The 12,363-nt window shown below is 39.8% G+C and overlaps 1 protein-coding gene across 1 annotated transcript; it reads right to left on the bottom strand.

Moving 5' to 3' along the window:
- On the bottom strand, positions 5,386–7,185 carry LOC109949620. Its single transcript, XM_020565699.1, has one exon. It carries the CDS (start codon positions 7,183–7,185, stop codon positions 5,386–5,388), a length of 1,800 nt encoding a protein of 599 aa, XP_020421288.1.

The raw sequence follows: 12,363 nt of genomic DNA, 5'->3' as shown, positions 1-12,363 counted from the left end.
GTTCATTTATGTAACGGAATTCAACTCTACTTGTCTTCCATGGTAGAAGGGCTGTATTCACTTTCCTTTGTTAGAACTAATTGTTGACATTCTGTGCTTAACAAATTCCTGTAAATCCATAATTTGGCACAAGTTGCAGCGAAATGCAATTTTTTGTGGCCACCCACATTGTAGCTTTTTCCATTATTTTATCGCCACTATAGCGAAATATTCGACTCTCATTTGGCAATATATTAGGGTGTTCATTTTCGTGACAGTTGAAAGTATAAATTGGGTGGCTATGTCATGGACCTGTAAACATGAGACGACAGTGCATTGTCGACTGTTTAGTTTAGTTTAGTTAGGTTGAATACTTTGTTTTGTATATGCATTTTCGAAATCTGATTCGGACGGAAATGTCGGGGTTCGTTAGCACAAACATTATCATTAACGCTCGGCTGGGCCAATTACAAGCTCAAATATTCTATTGTTTGACGTCATTGAGTTGTAGTTTTGGGAGGTCCCTCACCGTCAAATATTTAGTTATTTCTCATGTTTACGTGGAATAATTGGTGTGACGATTGAGGCTGCATAAGAGTTGATACCAAAATACCTGAGCCTGGGGTTATTGGCTATGCCTTTTGTGTTTGCCTTTTCAAACCAAGATGAAACCAATAGAAAACGACCATCTCTGCCATCACTGATTTATATTAAATAAAACCTGTTCCATTACATCCATAACCTAACCAACTTTAACCTGCCAACTGTAGATGACCAGGAGTCCTATTACATTTGGAAAACAACAAATACATGACCATTCCAACCAAGAAAACAGAGACCCAAAACCATGGGTTTTTCATCTTTCCTTTTCCAGCGTTTTGTTCTTCTTCCAAGCGGTTTATTTTCCTAAGCAAGCCTGGAATGATGTGCTTCGATCTGTCACACATCTCTGGGTCAGCCCATTCCCAAAATGTACATCCATTCCTCTGCAGAAACAGAAGCAATGTTTTCAAACAAAGACAGCCAGCATCAGATTTGGAATACAGACAATTCACAAATGTCAGCTAAAACTTACACGTTTATTAAACTTACCCTTGCACATACTTGAAACCTCCTTCCAGGATGAGAAACCGTCCACGATGTATGCGTTTTGACAACGTTCCCACAGTAGCATAGCCGTGAACACACTGAACTCGCAGCTTCCATTTCCCAGCGAGATCTTGAAGTCGCGTCTTGACCGGGCAACCGAGACGTCACTGACTCACCCTCACCGGGACGGAGGCTCCTCCTACTCATCTTCTTGTTTTTGAGGGTATGAATTGTTGTTCACGTTGTGCGATATTTAGGGTGCTGAAGAGGGTCATCCCAAATTCAAAGGGTTACACTTGCATGTGCACAATGTTTCAGGAACATGGTGTGAGTGCACAAACATGATACCTGGAGTTAATGGGGTGTTTTTAAAAAGGAAAAAAAAAATTTCCAATATTTACCATTGCCAACAGTAAGTATAGATTGGGCCCAATGTTATTCATAGCCTTAGTTTATGACAGATACGGCATGGTATACACTTGCATATACAGTACATGCCATTCTTAGTTGTCTGTATATTGGTTGATGAATGACGTATTGGTAGGACAGTGGCACTATATTGGTCTCGTATTGTAACTTTATTGTATCGCTATTAATTTGTATTGGTTTTATAATGCCCAATATTGGTGTTATATTGGCATTCCAATGTAACCTCAGCATTATTTGAAATTGGTACAGCTATTATAACATTTTTTATACTGTCTTGCGTATTGGTTTTGCAATGTCATTGAACAAGTCTACAAATCTGAACTATGTGGAAGGTAATTACGTTATATCGAATATGAAATGAATGCAGCCAAACTACATCAATTGCAGTTATCAAAGTTCCTGCATACAACACAAAAGAAAGGCACCTGAAACGTACATATAATACGAAGGCCACCTCAACCTGGTAGCATACAAAATAAAATAACAATCCAGGTGAAACTTACACAAGACAAAATTTACAAAGATGTGACCTCAAACTTACAGAATACAATCTTAACAAAGACGGCACCTGCAGCTTACATTATACATATGTACCAACGAGGCCCCCTTTCCCCAACAGAAAACAAACGAAATAAAAAAAAGGGCACCTCATACGTATATATTACAAAAACAGGGCACGTCAAAAATTCCACTGTACTGGGTTTGTCCCCAATAGTAGCTATGGTAATATTACAAGGCAAACCCTCTGGCTGTGGCCGAATTTCGAGTTGCATACCCGTCAAATGTGGCGACCGCGACCCATTAAGTTCATGACCCCTCCCACAGTGATGTCCCACTTTCCTTCTGCATCCACAATTTGTGCAAACTTCCTAAATAATTCGAAGCCGGATTCCAGTTGTTGTCGCTTCAGCTGAGCCATTTCGTCTGATTCTTTGAATGCAATAACTGCACTGGCAGGGGCATTTTCAAGTCTAGCTCTGACAGCCTTCATATGCTGAAGAGGCGGGAGTTATTGGCAGGAGTTGTTGGGTCCAATTTTAGGCAGGAGTTATTGGCGGGAGTTGTTGGGCAACACATTTGACTTGGGCTGTGCATAATAACAGCTGTATATAACTATTGTTTACCATTGGTTGGTGGTTGTTGTATGGGACCCTTGTTGAATTTGCAATTTATTCCTTTTGTCCTCTTTCCCCAATTTCCCTCATGTACCAAAACTACAAATTGTCCCAAATATATGAGTACGGTAAATTGACAATGAATTGGCCAATTACAAAAATGGACCATGAAAGTATTTGTGTTTCCAATTTCCTGTTTCAGGGTGCATGTTTTCCTTGATATGAGTTCCATTTTTGTATATAACGGTGAATTCCTAACTCTTATTTTGTACCATGTGAAAATATTTGTAGGTGTATTCATCCCACCAGACGTTTTATTCGCCTTTAAATTTTGGAAGATGGGACTGTATATGACTGATTTGGTGGTATTATTTTGTTTTTAGATGGACTTGCCTATTGTCGTCATTTGTAGGGGATACTTTGTAATTTATGAACAAGTCTGTACAGTTGGTAAAATGAGTTAATGGGGAACTTGCTACTAAGGGAGTTATTCATATGGCAGCACCTTCAATATTAATATAGTATAGAATTGTGATGAAGATTGTGTGTAATTTGTGTAGTCACTGTTGTTCAGGTGTGTATATTGGTACGGCCGATTATTCCAACGTTGACAGGTGTGTATTTTCGTATTTGGTCCGACTGTAATGGGCAAGTCTACAATGCTGTCAGTGACAGACAGGAGTAATGACTGAAGACTGATTTTGTAATGTAGTCATTGAAAGCAATATAAAACAGACAACTTCGTCTATATAAGAGGGTCTAACCTACTCATTCAATTCCATATATATCAGACACGAAAGCTGTACTAAAGCTCACCCTATTGTTGGTAACGAAAAGGAAGGTCCAGATTGATTTTATAACGTTAACTGTTTTTCAGGGTGCATGTGTGCATTATCCCCATTTGAAGTTGAAGATGTCAGACGTAATCCCTCCAAACGAGGTTGTTAGTTACCCAGGAGACCAGCCATGGCATGTCCCTTTCCCATCTCCACCTGGGACTCCAAATAACGATCCCACGTCATCCGGAAGTGAGGCAGACAACATTGATCCGCTAAAGAAAATAGCTGAAGTGAAGCATCACCTCCAATATTTGTGTACGACAACGGATTGGTGGGAAACCAAATGCGATATTCATGGCCAGGTGATGGGCAACTTGACAAACAAGCTGAACAAAGCATTTTCTAGAGAAGTTAAGCAAACAATGAAAGCCCAAAGTCGAAGCGCGAAGTTAGCCTCCTTGACGTTACAATTGGAAGAAACAAAGAAAGATGCTGTCCAAAAATTCACTGACTCTGAAGAATTTAACCATGAACTGGTTGAATGTTTTAACAATGGGTTCGAGATGTTCCGGGATTATGCTTCCGTCGTGTCACCAGACTACAATTGGAGCGAAATAGATGTTGGTGGTGTCTGGCAGGTGCTGAATAAGGGTGGCCAGGGAATGGCTGATCATAGCCTTGTGCATGCAGCGAGGAAGAAGACCAAAGAATTGGATCTATTCATGGACCTGTAAACATGGTGATTTTGTGGAAGGGTTTCTGTAGCTGGGTCAGGGTAAGTACGGGTGGAATCATTTTGTATGCATTTGGTGGCTTTTGTTTGAATGTGGTGCCTTGTTTACGCCTTCCTCTTATTCTCACCGTTGAGTGGGAAATTACTTAGTTTGTATAAATATGAAGTACTGTAACGTGGAGGTGTGCTTATTAAACGTTTATTGGCCTCATATTACAAGCATTAAGGATGTATATTGTGGTTGTATTGTATAATTATTGACACATATTGTAATCGTATTGTGCTTATAGTACGGTTTTATTGGTGCTTTATGGATATACACCTCATATTATAGCCTCTACATCTGAGTAATTATGAACAGTGACTCTAGCAATGGTAGTGTATATGGAGGGTTTCGGACAGATCGATGGTTATGACGCGCGGAATATCCATGGAAATATGGGACATGTATTGATACCTTAAGGCAATTGGATACAAACCACGGACACTGTGACCAACAATATAGAACACTAATAACTGACTTTGTTATTTTGCAAAACAGGTTGGATTGGAAAAGTTATAGGTAGAGAGTCCATAGGCACTAATCACACACAAATGGGGAAGGGTTTGTTCCTCTGTGTGTGTGACATGAAGTGAATAATTAACTATTTGAAAAGTCCATATAACGATAGTAGTGATGTGTTCACCATGTGTAGCTGCATGGATAGTTTCCCAAATAATTACATGTTAGTTAGCCTTCTAGGCCCTTTCATTTGGGACAGAAACCGTTTTCATTACACTACCAATAGCCGTGCAACAAAGGTACAATACAATACCAATACGATGGCAACAAAGGTACAATACAATACCAATACGGTGCATATAAAGACAGGACATAACGTTGTGTAGGAAAGGAAACCAAGTGATGCGAACGTGACTACAATCACATTTCACAACAGCAAATCGAATACAATTTAAATGAAAATAAAAGGTACATCACAAACGAATAGAAATGCTAATCTGTAAGACACATTGGCCAGTGGAAACACTGTTAAATAACAGCTGGTTTCCATAAAACAGGTGGAACTGTATGTTCACAAATTGCTACTAATAATAGGCTCTCATTGCAAGGAACTTGTTACCTTGTTCCATATGCTTCACATGACCGTTTAATTGACGGACTTCCATGTATGCAGCATCACCGAACCTATTCATGAACTTCACAGTTGATGACAACTGAGGTACAAACTGAACAACTGTACAATATGCGCAATTAGACACTTCAGTTCTTGAGAGGGACAGATTGTTTGCATGTATTTCGGTAGTGGCCCTTCACACCACACCTTGAGCATTTTTTTTGCCGGGAGTCCTCTCCTTTTGAAGGTAGTCTTTGCATTTTGCGACGGCCCGGCATAACCTTACAAACAGGAGGAAGGATTTTGACATTGTTCAAATGTTCGGGAATAACCCATGTGCCTTTAGGTGGTACAGGATAAATAGATTCAGCATATGCCGCTGCCCATGTAGCTCGTGTATAATAAGAAGAGGCAAAGGAGTAGGGGTTCAAATTCAAGTGCCGACATACCGCAATAGCATGCTTGCACGGGAGTTGCTCCAAGTCAAATTTCCTGCACGTACAACTACGGTTTGCCAAGTACACCAGACTGTTCAAATCACCATCCAGAACATTATACTCAACATCATTGATTTTGACCACATTCATCCTTGATGCAGCGTCTAACCTCTTCCTTAACTTCTGTTCACCCAAATCAGGGCACAATGTAGAATGACATTTCATTGCTAAATCTCGACGTTGACTAAACCAAGTGAGAAGTAAATTTGTGATTTCATCGATCAAGTGTAGGACCGGAAGCATCCTTGCAAAACGAAGAACTGAATTAATGGACTCCACAATATTCGTTGTCATCACATTATAGCGTCGTCCATCACAGTGGGCCCGAGACCACTTCTGAACGCCTGCACGTAGTAGATAAGTTCGCACTCGCTCATTGTTTATCATCGAGAAGTGACGATTGAACTCCGCTAGACGATAAGACTTCGCTGCCCTTATAAAATACCCCAATATCGGATCCCGTTGCTTCAAGTGAAATGAGGCTTTCATATTGCCCTTCAAGTGATAAAAGCAAATACCATGGCTTGCCCCAGGAAAAACTCTACGCAACCCATGTTGTATGCTAACATTGCGATCAGATATGACAACAAGATTCGAGCAATCACCAATTGCACAATGTAATTTTCTCAAAAACCACTCCCATGCTGCATCGGTCTCCAAATCTCCAATCCCAAAGGCAACAGGATATATGTTGCGATTTCCGTCAAATGCGGTCGCAACAAACAAAACACCTTTATACTTGCACTTCAAATGGGTAGCATCAACAGCAATCACGGGCCGCATTGACGACTTAAATCCTCGTATGCATGCACCAATTGACATAAAAAAATATAAGAAGTGGTCGGCTGCATCAGTCTGAATGTATGTCAAAGTTCCCGGATTTGTACGCTCCAACTCATAACAATAGGAAGGGAGAATGGAATACGACTCTTCTGCAGACCCTCTCATTGTTTTGAAAGCTAACTCTCGGCTTCTCCAAGCTGTAGAGTAGCTTATGCTGACACCAAATTTTTTTTTCACATCTGTCTTTATATCAGCTGCAGTATAAATGCTGCGCGAATCCTGAAATCTCCATTTAACACAGTCAGACACCAATTCGGCCGTAGCTTGAGGATGGTGACTACTTACAAACCTCAGATCACATTCATGAAGTGGATCGTATTTAACAACTTTAAACTCATGTAATCCAACCTTATATGCCCGAAGTTTCCAAGGGCAAGGCACCTGCCAACAGCGAACACAAAACCGACGCTTCCCAGATTGGACTGTTCTGAACCGAAAGTGGCCTCCAATTGCTGCTAAACTGATGGTTTTTAAAAGGGCAATCTTATTTGGATAAACTCGGCCAACCTTCAAATTTGCTTCCCAATTTATGCACGAAAGGCTTCCACCATAACCAATATATTCCACACTCTCACCATGCTTCGAATCAACCCGAATTGTATGCATTTCACTCGAACTTGATTGCCGGGGAGGTTCAGATTGCACCTGTCTACACTACACAGTGGAGGGTTCCGCACTGCTGTCCTCATGAGGATGCACAATTGGTGCAGAGTACGGTTCCTCTTCATTGCTAGGTTGATACAAATCAGCAACTATGTTTTCACCGCTTTCAAAATGAACTTCTTCAACCCAATCACTCCAATTAAAACCATTCCCACCATTTTCAGTTTCATTGTGCGCAATTGCCACATTTCTTCGTTCCACAACAAAGGTAGCAGGAGCATTGCTACTCTCAACACTTACAATGCCATTGCACCCTTCAATACCATGACCTTCGATATTTTTCAAGCTTGCTACTAAAGGGGTTACTTTAGAGGCCATAACATCTGTGTTGTACTTGAGAAAATATTGAACATCATCATTGTCTTCAACCCTTATCTGCTTACTGACAGATGCGGATACAGGAACTGAATACTTCAATGTGACACTATATTTCGTGGGCTCTGCATCCATGATCTTATAAATGCGTTCAACAAGTTCGGAAAACGTTACGTTCCGTGACACTATTATGCCTTTAGCCTCCCCACCTTCATAACTCTCAATGTTATCCTTCTTAACCCAACTTCCATTGTAGCATACCAAAATTCCAACTGTATCCATTTCTGCAAAAAAACATAAATAATTACTACACCGATTCATAACACTAAAAAATACAAAATAGATGAATAAAAACATGCACAACAATCATTCCACTACACATATCATCTTCTAAATCTTCAAATCTTCAAACTCAAATTGTAGCTGCTTCAACAATTAACTTTTATTCCTTTTTGTTTTTTTTCTGATTTTGTACATATCTGTGGGTTCCAAGTTATTAACAAACTAACATACACATACAATGGCAGAAATATGAACCCTCTAACCCTCCAAGTCTTTTGCACAAATGTAAACGCCTTCAACAAAAGGATCAGGTTGTGATAGAAAGCGTATAATGTAGTACAAGCTCAATTACCAAATTCGAAACCAAAACACACAAACTATACTTCTTACCAAAACAAACCCAGAATGCCAATAAATTCCCCACATTAGCATCTAAATTAAGCCTAACACTAGCCGTATTTACAAATTTTTAGGCCAGACAAAGTTAACATATGATTTTTCTGTGTGCTGTTATTTTCACCATTATCAAACACATTGCACTACATTATACACGCATTCGGTCAATTTTAAACAAAATTCAAGTTAACCAGACAGCTCCCACTGCAGATAATATCACAAACTATGAATTTCAACATATCACAACAAGTGCAAACTGAAAATTTAAGCTTTTATGCCCTCTGTGGTAAAAAAGGGATGAACGATTTCATAATACACATACACTACCAAACCAATATCACAACTCACATCCGTTCACAACGACACCGGAAGTCGCCACTTTCCCTTCTCTGTGGAATCGCAGCAGTTAGCTCGATCTGGAGGTCAACAATGGAGGCCGTGCCTTCCGGCTTCGCTGCGCCCAAACTAGGTTCCCAAATTTGTGGACATCTGGGTTATGACGATGGATGGGTTGCGAACTGGATTGCTCAGTGGGAACATGTCTCGCAACCTGGAGTTCCCCCAATTTTTGCCAACCTTCCAACACAGAGGAGAGAGAGTTGAGCTGAGTTCAGACAAGTTCCCTTTCAGAAAAGGGGTGGCAACGGGTTGCTACATGTGCTTTTATATGGAGGGCAGTTTGGTCATTTCACGTTCAAAAGTGATTATATTAGAACACAATTTGTAACCTGATTATTTCAGAATACCACTTGTGAAAAGTGATTATATCAGCATATTTCCCATTCCTTTGTAAGCTTGCAACTATCTGGGCCAGGTTTCCAACGTTGCTGCGATATCTTGGATTTGCTGCTTAGCTTTTCGAAGTTGAGTTTTCTAGGATACACTGAAGATATGGGTTGTCATAAGGATTTTTACCAGCCAAAATGTTCTTTCATCCTGAATTGTTTATAGCCAAAGTTTAGCTTGAATTGTGTTTATAACTGAAGTTTAGCTTATAGTTTCATAAATGTTGGTTTTTATAAGTACTTTGAATAAACCCGAATGTTCTCAAAATTAAACCCCAACTACACCTGAGAGACAAAACGCTTTTAGATTTTTTCCCTCTTCGTGCAAATGGTGTGATAAACGTTGTGGACCAATTGTAGGCATTGTTTAGCTAAGCACACTTACAGATTCGCCAATGTTGGTTCAGTTTTCAGCAAACAGAAGTCTTAGGTGATTAGGGGACAAATGGCTATAGACATGGTTTTTCATTTGTTTTTTGGACATGTTACATCGTAAAACTTGATATTATTAAGATTATAGAATGATAAGTTGAGTCTCTTGATTGATCTCGTGTGGTACTTGGTATAGTATTGAGCACATTCTTGATCTAGTGAAGCAGTCTCCCTGACCGGAACGAGGGTTCCCCAGTTTTCACCCATTGTTAGGTTTCTGGGTCACCAACTGATTGTGTGATTTTGTGTTTACTTTATTTCAGTTCTTCATTTGTATCCATTTATGGCGCATTATTTGTTTGTTGAAATGCATAACTGCATTGAGTGTTCATGTAATTGTTGCTAGTTGGTGATTGCTAGCTTGACGCATCCTTTGGCCTCTAGGTTGCTCATATGTGTGTGGATTGTGCTTCTAGAGTCATTTCATATTTCTCTGAAATTGTCTTGCGTATTGTTGAAGATTATGGTTACCTTATATGTTAATGGATCATATCTTCACTGTGAGCTGAGCCTACACCAAGTGGCCATAGGGGGCTGGGTTACTCTTATACTGACCCGATCAGATGTAGCACCTCGGGTGTTGATAAAGGGCCTCCCAGCAAAACCAAACAGGACATAATGTGAATAAGTGCTGGGGCATTCGAACACCGACCCGACCATTGTGGTGTCGTGTATGACCAGAGGGGCACTAATGATAAACAAGCATGATCAGACCCTTGTCAAGTCAGTCACTCCATTCGTCTGATAAACAACCTGGCAATGGAAAGAGATCAGTTAATGTACTTCTCATTGAAAGCCAGGTGTCTCTTTACCATTTGATCCCCGATGAGCAGCCTGGTGATGGAGAGGGATCAATTAATGTGCCTCCCATCTAAAGTCAAGTGTCGCTTTGCCACCTGATACCTGATCCCTGTCAAACAGCATGGTGATCAGAAGAAGTAATTTAATGTCATCCAGTCCCATCAGGGGGAAGGGAGATAAATATCTCCTCCTTAAATATCTTTGTCTCTCCTTCTATAAATACCCTTCACCTATATTAGGACAAAGGTAATAAAGATTCTTACTATACAAACCCTACATCCTTATCTCCACCTCCTAACTACTTCTGACTTAGCCATCGGAGGGGGTTCAACTGAGATAAACCCATTGCTTCTATTATGATAACTGTTCAAAGTGTGCAGGTTATCTCCAGGAGGTACCTCTACCACGGGATCGAGTATAAGCCCTAAACCTTAATCCAGGTTCAGACCATTTACTTATCGAGAAGGATGCATGGTTTACACCTTAACTATGTCTAATACTTGTTGTTTATGTCTGGCTAGTCGTATTTGTATATGTGACTAGTCATCTGACTACAGCTATCTGTCTAAGAGGTTTTAGGCTTCACAATAGTGTCTTTTTAGATCTTCACTTACGTCCCATTATGATTAATATGTGGATTAACTACATAAAAGTACCCAAACTTTAGGGGTCGTTTCAAATTAGTACCTAACCTTTAAAATTTTGCACTAGATACCTAAACTCACAAAAAATCTATAAATAAATCCCACCGTTATCAGACCGTTAATAGGTTTGTTAAGTGATGATGTGGCAAAAGTAAAATTTTATTTTATTTTATTTTTATGTGGATTTCAGATAGACTAAAAAATGACAGTTTTATTTTTAACAACCCCAAAAATTAAGAAAAATCAGCTTTAGCACCTACCTCCTCCCCACCCTCTCCCATATCCTCCACCACCCAGCCACCCCCTCCTGCTCCCTTTCTCTCCTGCAACACAACCTGAGTCTCCCTCTAAGAAACCCTAGCTTCAGATTTCCCAAAACAACGCCGTCTTCCAACCTGCCCGTACCCACCACCCAGATCCAACACCTTCTCCCCTCAGCCTACAACGACGCCCTTGATGTCGTGAACTGGGCCTGCAACCAGGCCTCCAACATAAACGGCTACGATCCCAGATGAGACCTAATGAACCAAGCACCGCCAGTGATGACAATTGGAGCTTGTGTCTCTCTCTCTCTCTCTTGCTTATTTTCTTGTTTCAACATTGCTCTCTTTTTATTGCAAAATATCTTATTTTCACTATAATTTTGGAGAAATAAGTTATGGGCAACCTGCTCGATCAGATCTATTTTCTGAAATGTGGTGGTTCTTCCTTAAGATAATCTGGGGACACGTTTACGTATCAGTAATGGAGAAAGTAAGGAATCAGAGAATTTAAGAATCGGGGAATTACTGAATCGGTATGGGAAGAATAATTCACATTAAGCTGTTTACTAAACATATGGAACTAGCAAAGGAGTGAGATTAATTACCATTGTTATTATTTACTAATTTGCATGAATCAGAATCCAAATTAATTTTAGAATTATGGTAAAGTGGTAAGGGTATTTTTGGAAGTTAATAAGAGAAAACAGGAATGTGAATCATATCGACTACTCCCCCTAATTGATCTGATACCTAGTTTTGAGGGAATGTGATTACGGATTTTGAAGTGGGGCCCACTTATTTTTTCATTCCTGATTGCAAGTAAACATAGGGGAAGTCAGGAATGGAAATCATTCCCTTTCCTCCCATACCCATTATTGATACGTAAACATGCCCTGGATCTGTTTGGCTGTGTGATGTGAAGAGGAGATTAAGAATAATGCTATTCTTACCACACATTTGTATACCACATCTTTATACCATCTTATTTGGCAGTTGAGGTGGATAACCACATCAATTAAAATTATTTAATATATTTTTTTCTTTTATGATTTATTCCAATATTTGTTTTTCTAATTGCCTTAATTAAAATACACTTCGGGCATGTTTACGTAAGCTGTGTGCAGATGATGATTGATGATGGGGAAGTGAATCCTCTTTTTTTCTCCCTTTTTTGGTTAATTTGACTTCTGTATTAGATGTATT

Source organism: Prunus persica, chromosome G6 (assembly GCF_000346465.2).
Source record: "Prunus persica cultivar Lovell chromosome G6, Prunus_persica_NCBIv2, whole genome shotgun sequence".
Lineage (NCBI taxonomy): Eukaryota > Viridiplantae > Streptophyta > Magnoliopsida > Rosales > Rosaceae > Prunus > Prunus persica.
The sequence above is the reverse complement of the archived record's forward strand: the minus strand, read 5'-3'. Positions and strand labels throughout refer to the sequence as shown.

Excerpts from the sequence above, each read along its gene's own strand:
- LOC109949620 (XM_020565699.1), bottom strand. The coding sequence starts at position 7,185 with ATGCATACAATTCGGGTTGATTCGAAGCATGGTGAGAGTGTGGAATAT.